Source organism: Bombus flavifrons, chromosome 4 (assembly GCF_040668555.2).
Source record: "Bombus flavifrons isolate JBK064 chromosome 4, iyBomFlav1_principal, whole genome shotgun sequence".
Classification (NCBI taxonomy): Eukaryota; Metazoa; Arthropoda; class Insecta; order Hymenoptera; family Apidae; genus Bombus; species Bombus flavifrons.
The window spans coordinates 10,989,275-11,015,869 of record NC_138445.1 but is presented as its reverse complement, the minus strand read 5'-3'; the positions used below and the strand labels follow the sequence as shown (position 1 = coordinate 11,015,869).

Genomic DNA, 26,595 nt, shown 5'->3' with positions numbered 1-26,595 from the left:
CTTTTCGTGTACGTATCGCGTTGTTCGGGTGCAGAGGATTAATAGAATAGAGATTTTAATTGTGGGAGGGATGGATGGTTGATTCTATTGATATCTTCTGAGCTTACGTTCTGAAACTTTCGGTAAATGTTCAGTAAAAGTACGCGAACGATGTACTTTTTATACACAATGTTAAATATTACGGTAAATGTTTACAAAAGTTAGAGATGTAAAAATAAACTGACAATCATCATCGTGATTAATGGTTTCCAGATTTGTTCTAACGAAGAACACAAAGATTTCCAGAAAACTTTCAAGCTTCCACATTTATTTTCAGCTTTCAGATTCTCCAATTTCCAAACGTAGGTTGCCATTAATACAGAAAACAAGCTAAAACAAGCCCGAAAATTTTCCTCATAATTCATCATGAATGGCGTTAATTAAATGCCAGACTTCTCTAACGAGATAACCAATGCACGAACCACCGGGAAAAGAAGAAACTACTCGTCTTCGTACAAGCTTGAACCGCACAAAACGATACCATACATAGGGTGTCGGTGAACAGGTCTGCTTGACGTGGACGTGTGGTTCGAATTACGCCTCCCCTGAGCGGACTTCCGCTAAGAACAAGCGGGAAGTGTCTCGAACGTGGCGCCAACGTACGATAACATCGAGAGGATCGCACGTGTTTTCGTTTTACGTGTTGTAGCATGGCCTCCGGGCGTGCAACCTCCGAGAATATCCGGGAGTTAAACGCACGCGACGCTATCGCGAGACGTCGAACAACCCCATTTCCTTCTTTTTGCTTTTCTGCTTCTAAGACGAATAGCGGTTCTCGTAGAATCGAGAAGAGAAATGTACGGTAAATCTATGAATTCGAGGAGAAAACGAACGAATTTCCGTGCTACGACGACAAGTTATTGAGTATGCATAAAGAACGCGTATGTTCGGAAACCGCGGCTTTTCAACCTCGGAATTCTGCTCGTCGTGAAAGTTTGATTATTACCTTAGGCATCAGACCAGCTGGATAAGTCGGTTAATTACTCGAGGGAGCAGCCAACCCTTTACTGTACGAGTAATCATGCTCCCTAGTGAGACTCTTCTTTCAATGGAAAAAGATAGGATCTTAGATTCTTGTTATTGTTACTACTTATACGATATTGTTCTATTAAATTCCAATAAATTGTAATCCAATTCCTACTTTCCTTCTCCATTTTTATTAAAGATGAGCAATTAGTGATGTATTTTATTATATTTTACTTAATATATAGCTAGAAAAAGAAGATATATAGCTAGAAAATAATTTAATAAAATTTAATATTATAATTTAATCCTCACGTACAGTACTCAATTCTCATTATAAAATTCGTTATAAAATTCATTATGAAATAAAAATTTTGTGTCGTTATTATCTCCTCACAGCTTGAAGATACTAACAAAATCACGTATCGCTAGGAATTGAATCGTACACATAAAAATCACGAGTAATATCTCACGTTCAATCTATCCGTTAGTAAAAATCTTTCGTGACAGGACCAATATTTATGCAAATATTTTCCAAATAAAAAATCATGCATCCAGTCAAGTTTATCTTTATTCAAACTACGCCTGATGATAAATTTCGATAAGCCAATAAACTATAAATCTATGTATACGTAACGCGATAAAAATAATTCAAAAACTAGCAAACGTTCGCTCATTCATCATGGGTATCCTAAATCGCCGAAACGCCGGATTTTTTCACATTTAACCGACGCTCGATGTCTCCATTTTTCAAAACAAAAAAGGAAAACAAAAATAAAATCACATTTTTTGTGTCACCGAGACATTGGTAAAACGTAAAGCCCGTGTGCGCATAGGTTAAAGAGCGCATTGTTTTATTCAACGTCTACTCCCAGTGATAGAACATACGAACTGTCATCGAAGAATTTAACGACATAGAACGTTTTTGTCATCGTGATCGTCGTCCCTTTCGGGCAAAGCGGTCGCGCGCGATCCAACGAGGAAATTGTCGTCGTCGTGGTTCGATTTCCATGACAACGGGACGCGAGCGAGCTTGAATGCACGTCGTTTAGGGGCGATCGACAGGCCTGTGGCCTCTCCATATTCAACGAGCGAAATTCCCGGCCTCTTCGTCACCGCGACGATCCATCGTCGACTCCTTAACGTCGATCCTGCTGCAGAAGCCAGGGCTGCGGCTTTGTCGTCGCGACAATGACCTCCCAGGATTTCCAAGTTCGTTCTTGTTCCTGCACGAATTATTCTACCCGTGAATACTTACGCGATCAAGTTCAAGTCAGTTAGGGTTCAAAGATCGATCAAGAATTTAATAATGAGTGGAAGTATGAAAAGTTGGCTAATGAGAAAACTAAAGTTCCAAGAAATGTATTACAAATAGTAAGAAACGTATAATAATAATAACATTTTGCTGTTTCTTGCTTCTACATCTCAGCCGCGCAAACATCTCTTGCTTTTATTCTCTAATGATTCTTTTATAAATCCGTTGTTTCATTCACGTAATATGTGCCTTATAATGTAAAATTCTAAATGAAGTAAAAATTGTTACAGTTTTCTAATAAATGTAACCAGTACGTGTCATAATATTATGATTGACAATGTTCTTTCAATGGTAAAATTCATAAAGATTTTATAATCAGATCTTAACACATTCAAACAATTGAATACTAAAACCACGTATATCATTTTTCCACATACTAAACGGAGAATCGAACAAAATGGAACTTCACCCTTGCCGAACCACCAAAACTGTTCTCTTATAACATCTATTATACGCATGATCACTACGATTCCGGGTCTGAAATGATCGCAAATGTCCAGGTGATCGAAAGAGGTGGTAGGCGGCAATTAACTTCAATTCAGAAGGATCCAATGGCGCAGATCGCCGGCTCGGAAGTGACAAAAAGCAGCGAGGGCTGCGATTAGCAGAAGTGGCGGCCTGGTACGCCGTTATCCTTCGCTTCGACCAGGGTCTTCCGGGCCGGAACGAACTTAATCCAGTAATCCACTTTCCCGGGGAAATCACATTCGCAATCAGGGCTCTGGCGAGCATATCAAAAAGCTTCGCGCGTGAACGACTCACCGAGCAATTATATTTCCTGTCCGCCCTCGTTTTTCCTTCGTCGTTCTCGCGGATTCGGCGCCAACCCTTATCCTAGCGACTTTGCCGCCTTTTTTCCGAGGCTCTGGTGCCTGTCCAGACCTTCGAGACTCGGTTTTCCCGCGAGTCAGCCGAAAAGTAACGAGTTCTCGGCGGAAAAAACCTGCCATTTTGCGGTCTTCGTTGTCTTCGCCCGTTTTCCACATGGCTACGTATCGCCGACTGAATATTCTTTTGAAGTATTGACTTCTTTCTGCGCGGTGAGAACGATAACGAACGGTTATACGAGCAGAATGGAATGTTTAAATGCTGAACGAGAATTTTTATCTACTTTGCGATTGTTACACTGGAGTTGTACGATTGATTTACTGATAGATATTTACTGTATGATGTAGGTAATTCATTGATGGAAGCGTTGAGTTGCAGGCAGGTTTTACACAACTACGGTCATTCAAAACTTTTGCTCCTTTCGAGAATTCTCTCTCTATCTCAACTCTGACTTCAATTCAGTCTTCTTCGACTTAGCATTCCTTCCACGAAGATATTCAGACACTTCCACCTAAAATCTTGGATGATCGAAACTGTACAATGTACGTTAATTTTAAGTATTTGACCAAAGATTCCTTTTTTTCATACTTCTAACTCTCCGAACCAGAAATGTCTGTGACTCACACCTCCATCACTCCTTTCTCAAACGACTCTTATCTATCGATAAAATTCCATCACCCTCGCGACATTAAACAGAATTTGTTTCTAATAGAATCGAAGTAATCGTGCATCACTCTTCGACAAAGGCCATTTTTGGTCGTTATTGGATTTCCAAGATATCTCGAAAGGCATTCCGAACCGAGCGAGCTAAACACGTCGAGGAAGAAGCAATCGACTCCAGAATGCTCAACTAGATCGCTAACAATGTCTGACTAATTACTTTATAGCTGGACGAGTGGATGGCCCGGAAGAGTCTGCAGCATCCGCGACAGAAATAGACGAAGTGGAGCACTCCAATTAAGTGAAAGAGAGGGCGCATCGTTTTGTCGAGAATCGTGGACTCCTCTACCCCATTCTAGATACGACTCGCCTCTGTTCGAATCAAAACGTATTATTGCAGTAACTTTGAACATCGGCCATCCTTCTAACGCGTTCGTTATTCACCCCTTTGCCTACTCTTTTTTCCACCCGCTGTTTAATTCAACGGTGGTCCACGATAAATTAGAGGCGTCGTTCATTAAAACGAGTCCACGCGTCCGCGAATTTTATCGCCCAACTAAAAGGGGTGGCGCCCCAAGCGAACCGCCATTGTCGTCGCGGTGACTTTCGCAAAATTTCGTAAATCGTAGCCACCCTCATGATCGTTAGCGCACCACGAACCAAGGGTTGCACTAACTCTGGTCTCTCTCCAACCCTATCCAACGTACGGCAACTTGTTAATTGCCGATATAAACAGGGTTGTTTCCGGCCGGAGGCGCCAGGAACTCCATGTCTTCGCTCTTCTGATCATTGGAACGCTCTCGTGGCTTTTATTGCGTCAATAAACACGCGTATTACAACGATTTCTGATGAACCACGATAGTAACATAACAGAAGGACGTTCGATTTCTCATACCATCCCATAAAAAACGTAATCTTCTCGTAAAGATACGAGTCCGGATCGATTTTCGTTCAAGGTTATTCCTCCATACGGTTCACGGTTTACTGCACGCGTAAAATCAGATCGATACGAGATTGCGGGTCGATTTTTAACACGAGCGGGTTGATTGAACGAGTCACGAGGTTTGCAAGCAACTGCGTTTCGTCGTTCGAAACGAATGTGCTCGATCGTGGGAGGTGGATCGAAGATGGAGATCGCTCGGGTGAGAGAATAGGGAATTTGCAGTTTCGTGGTGATGGTTTCGAGAATTGTAGAGCGAAGGTAAATTTTATTCGACGGAGAAGTGGAATGGTGTAAGTCAAATAATGTGTTGGAATTTAAATCTGAATGCACTTACACGTGATGTCTGCCGATGTAGTCGATACATTTGCTTATTGATTTTTATGAATTCCAGCTACGATAAGAAAACTGTTTTCATAACTATTTTCATGGCTGGTTTTACTTTATTATGGAAAAATTCGTTTATTTCATTTTCAAAATTTTCATTCCTATCGTTACTTTAACACTGCCATGTAACGTATCTACTTCATGCAAATAAAAACTCAATGATGTAGAATCATGGCAGAATCAAACAGGATTTTACCGCCGAGGTTAAAGTACACGTTCCAAAGAAGTGAACCCTCTTCGCGATTTGGCGAAATGAAAAATTTATCTGAAAATCGCGGCCCGAAAAGCGGGAGAGAGGGCAGAATAACCGTCTACATCAAGATAGCCGTGCGGTAATTCGAATTTCAAACAGTCTGGCGAATTTCCATTGTGCCTGCAACGGGGCGACGTATGTAATTGCTACGCTCGGCTATCCGTAACTGGCTTGTTGCTGCGTCGCTGATTGGACAGCTCGGCCCGCCGCCGGCCCGTTTCGCCCTATTACAACGACACACGGAACGATACCGCCGCGAGGAAAATCGAATTCTTCCGGTTCACCACTGGACCTCGTTACGTCTCAAACGAGATTCCTCCGCGCGCTCCAACCTCCGATAATTTCCCTAACCGACGCTAATCGACTCGTGTGCACTCCACTCCAGGATTTAATCGACTTTAACCTGCTCCACGTAATTCCTTTAATTGACGCAGTGGATGGAGTTTATTGTTTAATTTGTTATTGACTTGTATCGAAGTTTGGTATTGAGTTTGATCGAAGTTTGGTCTTATGGAAGATAAGAAATAAACGAAAAGATGAATGGAAAGAAGTATCTTGTGAATTAGCGAAATTTGTAAGACGTTTTAGATGAGATGCTTGGATCTCCTTATGCAATGATTCAGCAATTAATAATACTTGTAAATTGACAAGTCATAAGTTGTAGGTTACGGATATCATTTCCACGATATTATAATATTTTCGTTGTATAAGATAATCAATCTATAATGTGTAAAATTTGCTTGTAAAATTTCTAAACTTAATATATTAATGGTAACATGTAACTTGTGACTTTTCAAAGGCGATTAAAATATGATCAAACCACTCTCGCTAAGAAGTCAATATCCCAAACCGATTACTAAAAGAAAAAATCACTAAAACGTTCTATAAACGTTGCACCTTCTAGCACGATCATTTGACAGGGATTAACGGGCTTGGCAGAATCTTCTCGGTGGTTGGTGCCACGTCAACGTAAAAATGTTCGCCGTCGCGGAAGTTCGACGCGCTTTCACGCCCTTCAAGCTTCGGCGAAAAACAAGCTTCAGAATTTCGTTGGTTCGCAAGGAACAGCGACGCGAACTTCTCCCCTTTAATCCGTATCTCGCGTTCACGCCTCGATTGCCAAGCTACGCGGCATAGTTATTAAGGGAAACTTTCCCTTCCCGCGATTTTCCCCCATCCCGATCAAATTCAGCCTCTTTCTCTCTTACTCTGACATAGCCGCTCGATCATGTCGTTTTCTTCTTCTAAGGAAAAGCGGAAGGGCTTCGAGCGGAATCTCTCGCAAGCTCTATCGTTGGCACCGGTGCGTTTCCGCCTGCTTCGGTGTCTCCAAACTTTCGAACGTCTCAGGCAGACCGTGAAATCTGTCCCGACGAAAATTTCGAGTAATTCGCCTCGCGCGGAAACGTCTACGTCGATCGAGTAGCGACGAGCGCGAGACAGGGGGCAGACAATAGACGAGGAATTCGTAAATCGCCGCGATAATTCCAGATTCGGGGAGCCACCGGTGAATTTCACCGGTTAGAATGAAAGACTGTGCGCATCGAGGAGAGTTGAAAATGTTTCGGGTTTGACGTAGATTCGGCCACGTGTGCAAGTGGAAGTTTGAACGGTTTGTATGATGAATGGATCGTGATAAAAGTGAATTACCTAGTCCGAAACGGAATTTCGGAGCAAGTGTGAAACAAGTGATTCTGTGAAAGTTAATATATTTCGAAAGTTCGGTGCATTCAAACAGCAGTTACGAACATAGCATAATTATCGAACAAGGCGACAGTAGTAAAAAAATTACGAAAAAAGATACTCTCTACAGAAAATCGCATTAAGTAGAGGAAGAAAGCCCGAAAAAAATGAATCTTGAAGAAAAAGGAAATAGTATTAAATAGAAATACAAAATAAGTATAAAATAAAGAGGATGAACAGAACTTCCTTGTACAATTGAATGAATATTATTAATAAAAACTTGTAATTAATGAATACATAATGATAAATTGTCATAGAGAAGTGTCTAGCTAATGAAAATGAGAAAGGTTCGACAAACATTCCTATTCCGATCCTCTGTGAAACAAATGACAGACAACAAAGAGCAGACGATTCCAGGTGAAGCACACGATCACCGACCCACGTGTGTGGCCGAGCGAATCGAACTATCACGCATGGCGCGCATCGAGCCTCTAATAAACGGCACGGAATTGATATTTCAAGATCCAGCCTTGATACACGCTCGATCTCGGCGGTCCACGACACGGCTCGCAATAAATACTCGTAAACTCTCCAGAAATGATAGGCAAGCCGCCACTCGACCCACTTGGAAGTCGGCCGATGTTGTTGCGCTGAAACGAGGCAAGGTAGAAACCGAACTCCCCGCGACCTTCGACCTCCGCCTCGGTAACCGGTTCGACTCGCGAGAGCAATCGTCTCTACGTATAATGCTTTGTTCAGCGGGCGTGCCAACCGGCGAGATCCCCTCGTGGGAACGGGGGTGAGCGAAAGATCCCGGAACGAAGTCGAGCGAAATCCACGAGAAGCTCTGTGGCAGGAAAAGAGCTGCCGGATTGCGGATGAAGTTAAAGTTTTTCAGGTACCAGTCGCGAGACGATTTCCACGGTGTGTGCAAGCGACACGAGGACGACGAAAGTTTCCCGCGAGTTCACCGGAGTAAAATTGCAAGGGGGTAGAAAGAGGAGAGGGGTGTCTCTCGTTTGGAAGTTGCGATTACCACCAGCATCCCTCGCCATTTTTCGTGGTTTCTCTTGTGTCTCGGTTTCTTTCGTCGTAGCAAATTCTACGTCTGTCTGTCTATGCTCGTTCCTCTTCCTCGGAAGCGCTCCGAATCTGTCCCGCAGAAGGAAACAAAGTTTACTCGCCCGGGGATCGAACCAACCCCTGCATCTTCTTTTCGCTCTATCCATAGTCGCCGACTATGTAAAAAGGTTTCGGTGAAACTGTGAAAAACGTGATTAAACGACGGGGACAATGTAGCTGTTCGTTCGACCTGCACTCCATTGAAGAAACTTCGGCAATTCCTTTTTTCCTTTCGCCAGCCGTCGAACCTAAGCTGCGCGCCGGTAATTTAAACGTTACCGCTGCCCGATCTGTTCCGGGTTGCTGGATTTCTTTGTCCCCGCGACTCGTTATATTCGCCCTCTCGATTCTCGGCGTACTCGTTCGATTCGTCCGGGGTTTTATTGTCGTTATAAATTGGGAATCGAGCGAACGGAGGAACACGCGGTTTAACTTCGTGGCGAAATGTTAAATTTCGAGGGTCAAGAAGTTGGATATATTGAAGTTTATATTAAATATTTAGGAAAAAATGGTGGAATATAAAAAGAAATGCATGACGTGCAGCATAGTTGATGAAATATATATTCAGAGAATATTAAAAATATAAAACAATGCAACAACGCAGTTGTTATACACAAAGTATACATAAAGCGTGTATTTAATGCAAAGGAGACAATGAAAAATGGACAACAATATCATATTCAGCGTAAAAATGACAATGCAAAATAGATAATACAACCACACTATCCACATACATACACAATGCAAAAATGGACAGAAAAGCGACACTATATTCAAAGAAATGCAAGGAGCATTTTTTATATACCCGACCAACTGTAAATTTCGCGCACATTTGTCTTCGCCCGATTCAGCTTCTAAGATTGAACTGTTAATTTTATAAATAATTATGCTATTACATGGAAACGAATTATTAAAATTACATCAAACTACGTAGTCGATATTCCGACAAATGAATATCGATCTTGGTGGCTGGAAGAAAGGGTTGGAATCGCGGCTGCATCGTCACAGCGTGTTTCGCGCGGGGCGGGAAACAATTAATACGCAGGCCGTATCCGGCGCACTTGTAAGCGAGCCGGGGTACCTGGTATACACGACACATGGCCCATTACGAATTAATGTAGCATTTCACGGCGAATTAATTACACAGAGAGCGGAGTCTCTCTCGAGTGGCTCTCCAGAACGAAAGAACCGACGTAGCCGGCTGACTCACTGCTGCCACTCGAGTACCAAATCGTTTTAATGGAACAACTGTTACCCGTTCGACGAACTAAAAGCGTTCGACTATTTCGAAACCTTCCTACGACGTATTCGATCGTTGGATATTGAAAGTGTTGGAGGATCAATTTTTCTTAGAGAACATATCCTTTGTACTTTCTACACTCCAACCCCTTTGTCTCGTACCGCCATTTGTTTTCTAAGTGACAAGTTTTGAAATAAATAAGATTTAATAGAATGTTGGACAAATGAAAAACGATTTAAAGCTGAACATTTTCGGGAAAGAGAAAAGTATGTAATCAAAAGATTTTGAAATATCCTAGGGATTATTTTTTAATTATACATCTGTTCAAGTAATGAAGGAACTGAGTAACTGAAGTGTCTGTGTGGTTAAACTATTAGTCCATAAAAGTCTAGAACTGAACTAAACATGAACATTAGCTAAAAATATTGCATTTTATTTCAGAGTATTGCTAAATATTCTACGTCACAAAGGAAAACCATAAAACGACTTACATAAAGATTATCAATCTAAAATCTAGGAAACTCGACTTTAACGAGACGCCAGAGAATTATGCAGGCTATTCGCAGTGAGCAAAAAATATATCGTAGGCAGTAGAGGGGATGGAATGAAAAAAAAACGGCCGAACACGACCGCTAAATTTCAGCAAAACGAAATCTCGTAGGTCGTGTATCGCGCGTTGCAACCCTCGCCCCGTTTCTCGTTCGATTTATGACGCAATCAGATACCATGGCGCACGGAACTGACCATAAAACATGGGAAACTACGTTGTCACCCAGTGGTCGTACAGTCCCCGTTAGAAATCGCTTTTTTCTCCCCCACTCTCTCGTCCGTTCGACGAAAGTGCGTGTGTGGTACCGCGACAGAGGTTATTAATCGCGGCTAAACATTATTCGAAGCAGATAACGTCGGGCCGACGCAAAGTGACACGTCGAATTTCCGGACTACATGACGAGTTTCCGTCTCTTACCATCAAAAGCGTACCACGTGCAATTACACGAATTTCTTACGAAAATTTTTATTAAAATCCGTTCGTTAGTCCATGCTTCTAGGCTGACAAAATTTTTCCAGTATATCAAAACGATATTTGGAACACCGGAAACTCTGTCATTCGCAATCCGACATCCACAGAGCCACGTTAATTTCAACGTGAACTCGTTGCGCGACTCTTTCAACTTTCATTTCACTCGTGGACGAGCGGACTTCATGAAACGAAAGTCCCGTTAAAACAGTTCGGTAAAAAAGGGGAAAAACCAGAGCAATATTTAAAATCCGAGTTCTACGTGTGGACGAGTGAACGATATCTCGTTTCCATGGAACTATTTTCCGAGTACTCTAAAAGCATACGTCGTATTATAGAACGTAACCGCTGCGAATTCTAGCGGCAAAATTTCGCTACAAACAGGACATTCTCCGCGAAAATTTCTCTGCTAACTGGCTATCGAAGCTGAGCCAGATAGAACAAACAAAATATCATAAAGAATCAAACTGCAGGGAAAAACAAGGCAAAAAGACACGTAAAAACGGCGATAAAAATAAAAGAAGCATAAAAGCAAGGGAGAAACGGAGTAGAAGAGACGTGGTTCTGCACAGCGTGTGCAGCGTCACCGAGTTTTTAACTCGATCGGGCTGCGAGTCACGACAGGGTGGTCGGGCGCCAACTGAAAATCCATAAACCCCCGGTTCTGATCGCCAGTTTTGCCGCGTGTGTCGGCGGATGAACAATGAGCGGCGGCGGCGCGGATGCTCGCGCCAGGAAAGCCGAGAGAAAGAGGGAGAGGAGATGCTGCCGCTAACCGAAAATCGAATTATTGCCCTACGGGCGATAAACGTCCGTTAGAACGGTGCGCTCGTTTCGATTTCGATTAATCGAGCAAGGCGCCTAGTCGGACGACCAGGGGAACGTCGCGGACCCAGAAGAGGGACGAGGACGGAGTTCCAGAGCCGGAGATGGATGAATAGATAGAGACACCGGGCAGAGATGGACGCGCGAAGAGAGAAAGGGACGACACGGCGCCGTGCTCGCTCCAGCAATTTGTTTAAATTGCATTTCCGGCTAAACTGCAATGGACTGCGGCACCCATCGAATTACGGTGGGTTTTATAGGTTTTCAATATCGTCTGTCTCTCAACGAAGATCTAACTGCTGAAAATCTCCACCGTAAAAAACAAGCTATATGAAACTAACTTGGGATTGGTCACAGTAGATCTACACGTCTAATTTCTAAGTCTGATCTACAAACTTGTGATATTGTACTTGGAAAGATCAACAGCATGTCAAAGATCAATGAACTAAATGAGTTTGTCATGGAATAGACTACACTCTGAATTAAACGAAAGTACAGTATCGTTGAAAAAGCTACAGGTCGTCTTGAAATCTCAGAGACATATTTTTCGATCTAACAGGTCGTTCTCATTTTCAATTATCTTGTATCAAAATCCTGTGATCATAGAATGAAGTTAAAATCAGAAAACCAGCAGAAACGTATTTCATCGTTGATTTTCATCATTGATCTTCGTCGATGGTCTTCATTGTTGCTAATAACCGTACACGTACGTGCAGTTGATTCGACTTTAAAACTTATTCTAAAAAGGAAAATATTGTCTCTCTTCTCGCGATTCATGAGACGGAACGATAACTACCAAGATTTTAGGTTTCCTATTGCTCCCTCTACCTTCTCTAGCCCTTCGGTAATCGTAGCAGATTTTGTCATTCCCCATGGAAAATGAGCCAGCCTTTTACCCCAGTTACGTCGAACCCTCTTCCTCTTTCCTTCCTTCGATTCGTCCCTCTCACGGATCCTCCAGGGAAACTCGTTTCACCTGACTGGTATCTGTTCTCTCCTTGCGCTCGTATCCAGACCCTCGTCCCATCAGAGGTTCGATGGATATTGAATCGACACTCTTCCGCGTTACCGCCTCCACGACGTCGTTTCCATGCAAACGATCCCGCTTCCGGTATTAATGGCCCACTCCTCCGCATCCATGGAATTTAGCTGGTACGACTTATTACGTATACATGCGACATACCGCACGAGAGCTGCGACCCGGCGTTACCTTCACGAGGTAGTTTCGGAAATTGTTCGAGTTTACGGCCCAGCTATGAAAGTTACCCGTCGTAATGATCAGAACTTCTTCCGTTTTATTCTACTTAGGTTTCCTAGTGGAGTCCTTTGCAACGTTTTCTTCTTCTTTCAACGTTTTAATCTTCTTTCGAATCCCAAAGAATGCATCATATTAAATCTATAAAATTTGTATGGAATAGGAGAATTACAAATCAATAATTTTGACCACCTTGCTTATCCTCGTAATGTCGAGAAAACGATCTTACTTTCCAATTACGATTTAATTTCGATATCAACAAGAACCGCCCTATTACTCAGAATTCCCTGCCTGCAATCGCAGGGAGGATAATCCCCATTAGCCCCGGTCAGTTCTATCGAACGTCGAAAATCAGTCAGACGCAACGCAGCAATTAATCTACGATCACTTCCCACCCTGTCTTTCTACCTCGTGTAAGCAATAGAAAAATCACTCACAGAAATAGTCTTTATTTGTCTTTAATTTAAAAACAAAATGTCGCGAGTGTTTGACTGTTTATTTTCAATTTAACGCATTGACGTTTTCTCTCTGTAACCACGGAGGGAGAAAGCTGCTGCGAGCCAGTGATCAGATGAAACGGGGAAAAAAAACTAGAAATCTGTGGAACCCGTGGTTCGAGCGCTCAAAGGAGACACCGACGACGCCCACGTGTGTGTTCTCCAGAGGGGACCGGACGTGGTAGCTGCACGGTGGCGATAAATAGCGACGCGGAGCGACGCATTAACAAGTACTAATACACCGTGTCGATCGCGCGCGTCCGTCATGTAGGCGCACGTGAAACGTTTCGTGATCGGACGCCATAGATCTCTTCCGCGCCCGTGGATTCGCTTCCACGCAAAAATCCCGGACGGATATCGCGATTTACATTCAGCCCGATCCGGTTTGCAATTAATCAAACGTGCTGCGGCGGCCAGTGACGCTTCAGGGGGTGAAGGAGCGTTTCTATGGTTTGAAGAAAATCAGGGGAAAAAGGGGTAGGTGATTTAGCGGTATGATTTATGTGCTGATGATTACAGTATTGTTGGATATTGTTTATATGTAGATGCAATATTTTATACGTGGACGTTTTGATGTATTCGATTCCTTTTTCTCGCGACTTTTATTTTTCCTTTAAAAAATATTTGCAATTTATTTTGTTGGTGACTTTCTTATTTATTGTATTGGTATTTGGAAATGCTTTAAGCTCAAACTTGATTCATTCGAAAATTAAACTAATTTAATTTTTTACTTTCACAATTTAAGTATCAGAATATATAATACACGTATTGTTAAAACAATAAACCTTGATAGGATCGATCAGCGAATCATTTATCGAATTTACAATTACCATACGTATGCTGGAGTTGAGAGGAGAAAAACGTGCGAGAGCTCCTTTTCTGGAGGGTTTTGATCGCGCCGGTCGTGATTCGCTTCGCGTGTGTCGCGTGACTCTCTCATTAACGATCCTGCCGTGCAAAAAGTAGATCGCGCGTGCTCGCGACCCGGCCAGACACGATCGGCTGGATATTATTACACCAGCGTCGACAGTAATTCCTGTGCTCGCGCGGGCTTCCTCGTGCCGTCTCGTGCGACACGAAGCCTTCTGGAACCCTGGAAAAAATTCGACCAACCTGATCCCTGGACTCTGAAACCATCCCCCGAAAGCATAATCCCAAAGGGACTCGCGAGATTGTTGACCGATTCGACAAATGGACGAATATTTGCTTTGCTTGGGAATTGAATATCAATCGTGGGAAACTAAGAGAGTGTCCATTCGCGTCTGTGACCATTGACATCTGCGAACTCGCGCAAAAGCGATGAAAATCCATCGAAAGATCTGTTTTTTTTATTCTTTTCGTCATTTTTCCCCTTATTTTTTCTAGCGAAACGATTAAAAGTTGAGGACGCGCGTGAAAAGACGCGTTGCGTTTCTACGGACTCGGGAGGGCTGGTCGATAAATATTTATAGTCGCGATCAGGCCGTTCATAAATATTTATTTGAGCATCGCGAGTTACTATAAATATTTATCGCTCTGGCCGATACACGGCCTATGAAAACCAGCGGATAATTTATGAACGGGTGAAAACGCGTTGGTGGCGCGGGGCCGGTCCTTTGAATAGCAGAGTTGCGTGTAAATTGGTGGAACGATCAAGAAAATTCATTACGACCGTGCATTTTATCTTTCGCTTTAACGATGTTGCGTTAGGCCAGCTGCGAATCAAGAAAAAGAAATCGCCCCCGATGAAAGATATAATATATGTGTATCCCTGTTACGTAATCGTGCCACTCATCTGTAATTCCAATCAACGTGTACAGTAGGATTTAAGGTTGCGTAATTTCATCAGTGGTCAGAGATAAACACGTTTTGTTATATAAACACGTATTTTTCAACGCATTCTGTATTCATCTGTGATTTAATGTATCAATGGAAGATATATTATATTAGAATATCGATCATTGAATAAAACTATTCAGAATTTTCTTATAAACAGATAAACCAAAAGAATAAATATCATAAAACGAAACTATCAGGAAAGCATACTATATCTTCCTAACTGATTACAAGCTCACGCAAAAACAATACCATGTAGAAAGCCATGGTGAAGATAAGTCTCCGTAAAAGCGTATAGTACCTACACCGACGTCCTTCGCATATATTCTTCCATTACCCTACCGGTACTAAATCCACCCCCGATCTAGCTCGTATAATTCAGCAAAAAGCTTCGAAAGACCGGGAAAAAAAATTCAGAACAGCCTCGGAGCTTTTCTATTAGCGATCCACGGGAGCGGAAACCCACCACTCTTACACTAATTCACCCCTTTTCCGTTACCGGCCGCTTTACTACCCAATTCGCCGGCCATAGGAACCCCGGAGGATTAGGTTCGTTCCTCGGAAATCTCTCCGAGAATTTGCCTTCGTCATCGGTCCCAGGAGTACCGAAAACGATTCCGGGCCACTATGCACCCCGCGTCTCTCTCACTAGCCACCCTCTCTCTTTATCAACAGGGCGAGAAAAAACGGATCAGAGGAGTATTCCCTTTTAAGGATCGTCCTCATCCGATGCAATTTCTTTCCTTGTTGGAGAAGCTCGATTATCCCGGAGTTACGAGTCCAACGAATAGGCTAACCGGTCTCGAAATGAATCGCACGAATCGCTGCTCATTAGATTATCCTTCGAGATGGTATCGAGTCGCGTGCACCGTTGCTTTAGAATGTCTTCCTTTCTCTTTCCCTCTCTCTCTCTCTCCCTCTCCTTTTCTCTTTTGTATTGGATCTTTAATTACGACTCGTCCAGTTAATCGTTATTACGATTAGACTCGTACTAGCGAATGAAAAATCGAGGTAATGCCTCGTCAGGCTTGTAACCGTCGGGCTGTTAAACATCGAGACGACTTAATTGCGCCCGGAAATTATACGTACGTCATGCTAATAGAACCTCCCACGCGTGTGTTTAGCATACAATGACGGTGGTATTTAAGACGGTTTAATTTTCGACCCTCGAAAATCGATTCGATGATGGGACAGTAACTTTTTCGGGGTCCTGATTATACTACATGTGTTTTGGAGTATTTCTGTTGTGCTATTTCCAGAAATGTAGAAAGATAAGATATGCTTATATGTAATACAATGTTCGTAATTCCAATTAAATTCTTGTTTCCTATATATTTATCATTTCTGTTTCCCATTTCGATATTAAAAATACAAACTATATATTCCCAATTGAAGGATATCCTCGTAAAGCAGAATTTTAGTTGCCATAGTTTGTTAGTTAGAACTCTCATTTAGCAGGACGTTGGACGATGCCGCGACACAGCCTGGTCGCATTAATTCACGCTAATTGCAGAAAAAAGAAAAACAGGGGTGGAATCGGCGTCTCGTGGAGTCGACATTTTTTCCCCCGGAGGACGCGATCGAGGTCGTCGGACCGCGAACAATATAACCGGCCAACGAATGCTCGCCTAATAATTAATCGAAATAACGATGCGCCGAGCAGAAATGCTCTCGCCCCCTAACGAGGTCCCCAGGCTTTTTTGTTCGAATCTCGCGTCGAACAACCACACTACCCTCCCTCACACTTCTTTCTCTCTCTGGCTCTACATGGGTACGCTCGTTAGAATCTCGTCTCGCTAGAATTTTGTTTCCCCAGAACAGACGGCGTCGTGCACCAACCACGAAGCTACGTAATTTCGCGGCTGGCTAAACAGGGATCCAACCGCGCCTCCTGGACAAAAGGTGAAAAGCAACGGGGTTATCATGAACCGACGTGACCAGCAGTCACGTCGCTTATCTCTCGTCACTGGCACCGTCCTCCGTCTTCGGTTTTTCTACGCGCTTTTTCTCCTCAGTTTCATTTTTCATCCACGTTTTTCGTCAGAAACGAGAGATAATTGAGGAGTTGAAATGATACACGGTGCAAGTGCTATAAGCGAAGACTTTCGATGGAAAGAAAGAATGAATTTCTATTCATTTCTTCGTTCATATTGTTCGTCATTTAACTTAGTGAACATAGTGAACTTCGGAATACAATAAAACATCCGAACGACTGGTTGTAAAAAATAGGAATGGACTCTGCTTTGCAACGTTGTGATTCAAGATAATATATAGTGGTAATGGCCTGCCATTAAGTTTAATCAAAGATGGAATTTCGATGGTAGGGGGGGGGAGAACTGGGAATTTTCAAAGACGCTTTTAATGCCTTCGGAACCGGTTTCTGACACTGTTCGCGCCAAGGATTTACAAAGAGGCACGCGAGTAAAAGCTAATAAAGAGATAGGGAACGCGGTTTCGCAAGGAAACTTTCTTAATTACACGCGGCAATTCGCTTGCACCGCGACTATGTCTGTGTTCTTTCTACTCGAAAGTGCCTATAACAAAAACCAGCCTAGCAGCGCAGCATGACTACTGCCTAACCTAAACCTTCTTTGTGCTTTAACGATTTCATCGATTTTTCTCCTCTGGAAACTCGTAGCTTTCGTTCTCGACGAGCAAAAAACCAAACAAAATCTATTCGTTCTTTTCTGTTCAAAGAAAAAAAGTGAAGAGAAGAGAGGAGAAAGAGTAACAACCGTGGCTCGATCGTTACCCGTTCACCGTTCCTTATTATCTTCCCGGGCGTTTCTCACGAATTCCTTTATAACGGCTCGCTCTAAAACGCGAAACGAACAGTCGCCGTGAAATAAAAGCAGAATTGTTCATGCGGAAGAGAAACCCAGCAACGATCCATGCTTGTTAACGATCAGGAAACCCGCTGCCACCGTTTTCCTTCGAACTTTTTCGTTTCCATTCGTTCCTTTCGATCTATCAGGTCTTCGATGGCGACTGATGACGCAACTGGTTGATTTCTAAAGAAAAACTGACGATATTAAAGTTCTTTGTTAGGTAAACTTTATGACATAGTTAGGAACGATTGCTGTTTTTGAAAGTCATGATAGAATTTCGCATTTCTATCCTTTAAATACCAATATTTGTACGATACGTCACCTTGTAATTATTCCCTGCGATTTTAGATGATATATATATACTAATATATGCTATATACACTAATATATATGCTATATACACTAATATATATAATATATACACTAATGCGTGATGAAATGGCATTATTTACACTAGCATAAGTATTTAAAGTAATAAAGCAACTACTGTCAACGACTATATACTTTCGCCATTCCTTATTATCCTATCAACGAATACTTGAATGGACCATGGCCATCAAATAAACGTGCAAACATTCTGAAATTCAACAAATCAAACAAGATTAATCATAACCGTAACAAATGACGAAACTGATCAAACGAGAGGGGAAATAGGACTGTCGTCCAAGAAAGAACAAATCATAATAACGGAGGCATTAATTGTTAGACGCGACACGAGCGAGTTTCGTTTTCTCCTTCGTCAGCTTTCCTGCAGGTCGCCACTCCAGTACCGGAGACGGTTATCAGGATTGCGGAGCAGAGTGGTTATAATTAAAGCTTCGCTAACGAGAATCCGTTCGTCGGTGAGATAACGAGGTCTTCGATTTAAAGAGACCTGGGGGAACGGACCGAAGAAGAAGAAGCATCGTCACGAAGGTTGTATAGAGTTGGTTAGCTGGATGACGACGAGGAAAGAAGCTGTAAAGAGCCACCAGCGAAAAAATGAGATGCAAAAGGAATTTTTGCTAGTGTGTACTTTTATGTGTACACATATAGATCTTGGTATGTGTAAGTGCATTTGCACGCATGATGCCTACGCGAAAGGTAATGAAAAAAAGGAAGCGACCTCGGCAAGGAAACGAACTCGTCGAGGGAGGCTCGCGTGCTTCTACCCCCGCCACGCGCCTCGATTGGTCGGTTAATATTTTATTCAGGGCGGAGTCGGATTTGCATACGAAGTGGCCCCTTTCTTTGCTCGTCTGCTCCGCGTTGTTCGTTCTCTGTCTCCGTCTAGATTCGACCGGGCGCATCTGCCATGGATATAAGCAGCCAACGATATCCTGCACCGTGACTGAAAGATAGACACTGCAAGATAGACTCGATCATCCACACTTTCGTTTCCTTCCGATTGCATCGCGTTACTCTTCTTTTGGTTTTTCTTAAGATTATATGCATCCTATCGAGGCATGCCAATAAATATAAAATATCGTTCAATATTCTCTCAATTCCTACCTTCTATCCTACCAATTTATGAGGAAAGGCAGACACTGCAAACTGAGGTTCTTTGTATTTCTGAATAGGCGCGAACATCCTGCATTTCGGTCCAATATGAAAGGAGAGTAAAATACGAAGAGTTTCCTACAATCTAATACTCTTTAATAACCATAGAAATACTGTTCGCTATTAAATAAAGGATTTTAAAATAACCCATTTTTAGAATTAGTTTTTGCATATATGGTAGAATCGACAATTTCGTAGATGCCTTTCTTCTACCCATCCCAACAACACAAATTCTTTATTCTAATCCAGACAAACGAAACTCCGCTATATAATTCTTACGAGGTAATATTCTTCTTTCTGAAAATCTCTGCCTAGTAGCTTAGCCTTTTAAAGTTGCATAATACTGAAGCCGGGGCTATATCCCGAGAAAGGTCCGAGAAAGATCGTGAGCAAAAGGCAGTGGAACGGTCTTGCGAATCCAATTTTCAGAAAACGCGGAAACCGAGGGAAGATACTTCCGGCCTCCCGTTTGAATACTTCATCGTCACAACTCTCCGTCTCTTCACAGGGTCGGGGAACGGCCGTTGGCAAAGTGCATAAGCGAAAACAGTTACGTTCACGGGCTATGACCACGCGAGTCGGCCGAGGGTCCCACTCGACAGCATGAAATATTTCTCTGGCCGTCTAAGCTCGGCTGACCCAGTGCAACAACGCTCCGCGCAGATGTTACGATGCATTTTCTCATGCATATTCCATCGCAGGAATGGAAATGTCGCCTTAACCCGCACTAATTTCGCGCGCTCTATGTCAGTATTACAATAAACATGTTCGTCGCGCGAACGCGCCCTCATGCATATGCATAACCCCTTCGTTGGCCAACGATGAGTGTTCTTTAATAAAATTCGGCCGAACCCCCGCGGTCGTTAAAACTATCGCGTGCAAACCACGTTATCGTGTTATTCTTTTCTTTTTTTTTTTTCACTGAGTTTATATCTACCTTTTACCTAACCACGAATGGTTTACAGTGGCTGGATAATCTTTCGTCTTACACGCTTCCCTGAGTTGCTTGGATAACTCTCCTTCTTACTGTGATGTTTCGTGAGTGGAAATTGGGTCAAAGACGTTCCGCGAAATGCAGTTTGGGAATTTTAAAGCTTCGTTCTTCTGTCAGTTTTTTGAAACCAGTTGAAATTTATTGTGGTTAAAAGAGAAACTTATTATATTTTGCAAATTAATTCAATTGTGAAATAATATTGCCTGGAGAATGGAAATTCAATGAAAGCTATTTCTACGAATAAATATGAAAACCTTCTATTATTGTATTTCTTCGGAATAACTAAGGGTCTCTTGATTTAAAGGAGCTTTAATGTACCTTCAAAAAATTGTAAAATAATTTCATTTGGATAGCAAAAATTGAATCAAAATTCGAAGAACACGTATGGAAGATTCCAAAGCTTGCTTACTTTCGTTACATTTTTGCAACTATCTAAGATTTCTTATTGTTTAATACAGCTCCATATTGCAATATAGCATACTTGAAAATTCACAAAATTTATTAAAAACAAACTTGCAACAAAAATTCGCCGGATCCTCTTCATATGTTAAGCAGAATCTTACTTATCAAGTTCTGTATCGCGACAAGGGTTTATCAGTCAATAGTAATTAGCGGAGCTAAAGCAGCATCCAGCTCATCATTGACACAAATCTAGAGAAGCTGATCATCGGAAAGTCCCGGAATAAGACTAATTAATCGATTACCGTAAATCGTTCACGGCTCAGCCATAAAATCCACGCGGCGTTTAATCTGATCACGCTCTCGCGAAGCAGCAGCGCGACCGCAAATACTCATCGTCACGTTTCGGGGCTTAAGGGCGAACACGCGCAGGTGGATCGTGCAAAACACCGTGAAACTTGGCCGTGTTTGCGTCAACGAACGAGCTCGAAAGCATTTAGACAGTGGAAAACACGGATGTATATTTATACGGATGAAATGGAGTGATTAAGTATCGATTGTAACGCGAGAGGAAAAAACTGTAGTCGCTTTTGAGTGCCAATCGTTAGATGGAATGGATTTGTTGCTACAGGAACTACCACGGATATTGCATTGAAACCGAACATTGCTTCTAGCCAAAAAGTGGAAAATGTGATTATCGTCAACGAGTAAATTGGAAACTCATTCGTATGGTAGATGTTTGTTTGTATGTTAACTTGTTTAACTGGAAAATCGTGTTGCTTGTAAATTTAAAGTAGTAGTACGTGAAACGATGTTTACGCGGTAGGAATATGCATACATTTACGGACAGCTATATTTTCCACGAAATTTTGTCAAATTCATCATTTTATCGCAACACTAATTTACATCGAAATCGCGAAATTATCACAATTCTACTTTAAATCGAAATTAACGTTTATTCGCAATTTTAATAGAAAATACAAAATTCAAACTACCTAATATTAGTAAAAAATTCGCGATTTGTCTAATATGACTGTAAACTGATTCGTACATCGGTCAAAGAAAACTTACTACGACTACAAATACTATAAGTGAGCATAGTAACAAAATAGTAACAAGAATGACTACCCGTGCTCTAGATGAACCAGAGGATGGGAAATCATTAGTAGTTGCTCTCTTGAATGGCAATATGCCGAGCCTCTTCGGCTTGTAGCCTCTTCTTTCTTCGAGCGCAATGCTCGCTGAAACTTATATCTAAGCTCGAGACTTTTTGATCGAAAACTAAAATATAACTTACGACAGTGAAATAGAAATATAAATCGAGGAAGCTGATTCAGATACACGGAGATGATAAACGATCATAGGCGATCGTTGCCTGTTCGTAATATGCATACTCGTGCAATATGTGTACGTTCGTTTCGAAACCCACTTCGTGACCGCGACCATGAAATTCGAAAAATCGATAGGTAAAGCTAGAGATGAGTTTTCTCACCTGTGGCAATTTCATTTAACACCTAAGTTTGGCACACAACTTGCATGCTAATTTACATATCATTTTTCTGAAAGTGACTGACGATGGCTAGTAATTATTGCGTGATACAGTAAAGAGATCGGTATAAATCTCAATTTTAATTACAAATGTGTGCCTATTTATAATAGGTAAAGTACATATATCTTCTAAACTGTAATGTCTGATGTAAAATTACTGGAATAGATAGCACAAAATTTTAATAGCATTATTGGAATTTAATAAGAAAATTAATAATATTATTATTTATAGTCCTCGCTATATATTTAATTTTATCCATTACTTCAGCTATAATATGTAAGAGTGAATCTAGCATTAATATTATAAATTCAAATTCTATTACTGGTTATAAATTTTGTTAATATGCAATAAAACTCGGAACGACACAATTCCACAGCCTAACCACATATACACACAATGTGGAAAATACATCTTGTATAGTATATTAACCCATCGTCAGTCGCTGAGACATGAGACAAGCTTATAATCTATGATCGTGCTCATCATCTCTCACCTATGTAACACGTGAGTGAGATCTTGACAATGAACATGGAACGGTGTAACCTGGAAATCCTGAGCTAAAAAAGTAATTATTATATCTTGTATACAACGGTCTATTGTTATTCTAATTTAATTTTGCATTTTCTCATTTTACTTCAAATTATATCTCTAATCTATTAACTCAAGCAATTATTAAAATTCTAATATTCAAAAGAAATAAGTGACAAAGAGCAAAAAATATATAAATTATCCATGAGAAAGAAAACTAAGATTTAATGTGATGGAATAATTGACTCTAATTGAAAATTAAATATTAATTGAAATAACCTCAGGAGATTCCTTTATCAAAGCACATTTTCAAAGATACGGGAGCATCGTTCATACTTTGTTGCTTTGATTCCAAAATCTGCCTGTCGCGAAATTTCTACTTGCACATTTATTTAATAGATTATGTACGATATTTAATATGTCACAAAAAGAAACAATAATATCTTTACATGTCAAATAATATTGAAATTTATAATGGAAAAGATTTGTATCGAACTATCGAAATTGTTTAATATTATCATAAAAGAGAAGATAAAACTGAGAAATCTTTATTATCTTTATTTATATGAAAATATCGAATATATTCTAATTTTATAAATAACTATATTATATTATTATTGTTATGCAAAAACGCGGTGTGCAAGAAGACCTATCTGAACTAATAAGTCAGACACAGAACAAAAAAAAGTTACTATTCACAGGTATAATAAATACCCGTGGTTACTATGCCTACAACAAATTCTATGTAATGCAACCAATCACCCGTGTCGCTTCGGACCTTTCATCCTACGACATGATTGAGTGATCAGAGGAATAAAAACGCATGCGACTCACGATTAGATGCGGAGGATGTTGTCATCGACGGTGCTATGTCCCAGAGGAAGTCATCATAGTAACTGTCATCTCGCAAGAATCATCAAACCCCAAGGAGAAAGTAGAATTTGTAAAAAATCTATTAAGAAAACCACGGAGTATTAAAATTTATTTTTAAACATAAACAATAACAATTAAAGCAAGATATAAAAGATAAAATTAATTCAAGCAGATACAAAATGCAATGATATTTACATTCTTGTTTTTAGAGCATAACTAGATCATCCTTTCCATACAATAACAGAAAGTGGAGAGGTTGTGTAAAATCTGTAACAAAACAGAATATGAATGTAAACTATCACTTGAAAATGTTTGAAATCAAAATATACACATCAGGAATAAACTGTGTCGTGCCTAATAAATAGTCGAGAATGCTTGCATCAAATCAAAACACGACAGCTAAACATGCCCGGGGGCATAACAACACTACGTAACAACAGCACGTGACTGCGTCATAACGTGTCCAATCGTGTTTTAACATGAAAAATCATAACGTTGGTATAGAAAATCCACGATCGAAATGTGTAAAAATAGGACACTTATTTCAATTTCTTATTTAGATTTTAATGAATTTACAAAATCTAATAAACCGGCTTTAAATTTAATTCTTTTAATTTATTTCTAATAAATTTATTCCAAATAAAAAATGATTTCATTAATCTTTTTTACTTTGATCTTAGTACTCCGAATATTAATCATATACTATAAAATATTGATCGAATATATGTCAATTGTATGCTACATTATCAATAAAAAGTAGGTATATACCTACCTTAATTATACATTGCCATATTTGTTTGAAGAATCATCGAATGGACCATAAATAATCGTGGCATTCACATTTCTAACGCCTAGTCCTGTCGTCATTCTCGTAATCAACAATTATTAATCTGTACAAAAGAAAAATATTTATAACGTGCACGACCACTCCAAATTACGTATATTGAAATGGAACAATAATCGAAATCAAATGCTGTCTCAAAAAATGATAATCCACGCTATCGGTAACACTAACCTTTCAAAATATGATCAATTAATATATATACGTCTATATGACAATGTTTAACAAATTACTATTCAAACGCGTAATGAGTAGACGAGGTCAATGCTACTGTATAAATAATTAGAATAACGGTGGAAATACTACGCAGTTAATACGTTACCTCAATCAGGATAATACAACTCGTCACCACTGTGCTCACGACGGAAATGACACTATGCGCAGACGCTTTCCCGCGCGAAATACCAATATGGCGTCGGGCCTGATTCCCTTTCCGCTCGCGGCTGCGCAGTAAGTGCAAATTTCGTATACGCGCGAATTTGTATCTAAATTTGAATTTGAATATGAACCTGAAATCGTTTATAATATTCGCGTATGAAATTTTAGAATTGATAATTTTCGTATATGGATTTTGTCAAATGTCGTTTAAATTTCTCTATCTATCTAGATACTGAATGTTGTTTCTGATTGTGAAGGTTTCGCTATAACTAGAAAATTACACCCACATAGACATTCTATCAAATTTACTTTTTGTTATACATATTCCATGTCTCGCTCCAAGCATATCACTTTTACGTCAAATGTCTAGACAGACTCGAACCGACAAACAGACGTACGATCGTCGAACGATTTATAACTCCGATATATTGCGATGGGGAGTATAATTTATATCGGGTAAATCATCGATCAAATTCACTGTTACGTTGATCTATAAATTTCATATGAAGTGAAACATCGAGTTCTCGAAACCTCCCTCGTCTTTGTTCTTAAAAAAAAAAAAAGAAGTTTATGTCTCCTCGTTACGGTTTAAGAGAAATGCTTTTGGTTTCGTTTTTTTGGAGTTAAAACTTTCCTCGAATCCGAGACGATTATGGTGGAAAAAGCGTATCTTTTATATAGAGAATAATAATCCGAGCTGAAAGAAGGTAAAAACGACGCTCTAGGGGAGAAGAGGTGTTTCATCATTCGGCACGTGTGTACTCTACGGGAGCGTCATTACCAACTGGCCTCGTTAAAAAGTACACGTTCGCGCTGGATCAATAGCGAGCAATGAGGCCGGGACACCTTGTTAATCTCACCGCTGGTCACGTTTCTATCCGCGCTGGTCATCGTCAGGGAACATAAAACGCCATGTATGAAAGCAGATTTCTCCCCTTTTCGCCTATCTCGACTTAGTCATGACGATACCCGCCTTCGCGAGGAATTTGTGCTTTCTAAGATCTCACGATTCTCACATTCAAAATACTGATTTTAGAAATCCAGGTTAAATAATTTCATATCTTTGAATTGAACTTAATTAAATCTAAAGTTATGTCCTCGCTGAAACAAGTATGAAACCTTGTAAGCGCATCGTTATCGAATAATAGAAACCTACTATACAAATTAGAGGTACATAATGAATTTTCAGGATTCAACAAAAATTTGGAATTACGTGAGAAAATAAATAATAATGAAAAAGGAAATTAGTCAAATCCTGAGAATTCCTCTTTATAACCAGATCAAAAAATAGAATTCGATAAGACTGATTTCCTAAAAGAGAAACTTACAAATGAAATATCATGTCGAGACGTATTGCTCTTAATAATTTACTCCAACTACTAATCACGTCTCCATGTCCACATCATTCTCAAACAACAAAAATCTCGAAAAAGTCGCACATCAAAGAAAATTCGTATCCTGTCTCATCCACATTGATAAACTTACGTCGCAATGTCTCTGTTCGAGAATCTCGCCGCAGAATTAAGCGGCAAAAAGTTGCCGTACAAACTCCACCAGCTTCCTAGATGCCCCCAGGTTTGGATGGCACGATGTATACGCTTCCCCTAACCGGCTGTCCGCCGTGTGTCTCGCGAGTAGTAAGCAGCAGCCTGGCTACACGTAGAGTCTTGTCACCGAGCTGGAGGACTGGTTAGAGAGGAGTCGCTTATCGCGAGCAACGATCTCACTGACAGCCGCCAATTAAAACATGCTAACGAGCTGCTGATCTCGCGATATCTCGAAGCGGGGCCTAATTAAACTCCCGCCACGCGGGCGGGGTGCAGAGG

The 26,595-nt window shown here is 40.8% G+C and overlaps 1 protein-coding gene across 4 annotated transcripts in view; it reads right to left on the bottom strand.

Moving 5' to 3' along the window:
* Window positions 1-24,764, bottom strand: part of LOC138178793 (netrin receptor UNC5C) — a 73,702-nt gene extending 48,938 nt beyond the window's left edge. For 2 of the 4 annotated variants that reach the window (XM_069111037.1, XM_069111039.1), the window contains exons 1-4: window positions 24,566-24,705; window positions 24,323-24,440; window positions 23,746-23,817; window positions 23,512-23,629 (exon numbers count right to left, since the gene is read on the bottom strand). In XM_069111037.1, coding sequence (XP_068967138.1) covers window positions 23,512-23,536 — 25 coding nt within the window. In that variant the 5' untranslated portion in view covers window positions 23,537-23,629; window positions 23,746-23,817; window positions 24,323-24,440; window positions 24,566-24,705. The other 2 variants (XM_069111038.1, XM_069111035.1) reach the window with 2 other exon arrangements.
* Between the last annotated feature and the right edge of the window lie 1,831 nt (window positions 24,765-26,595).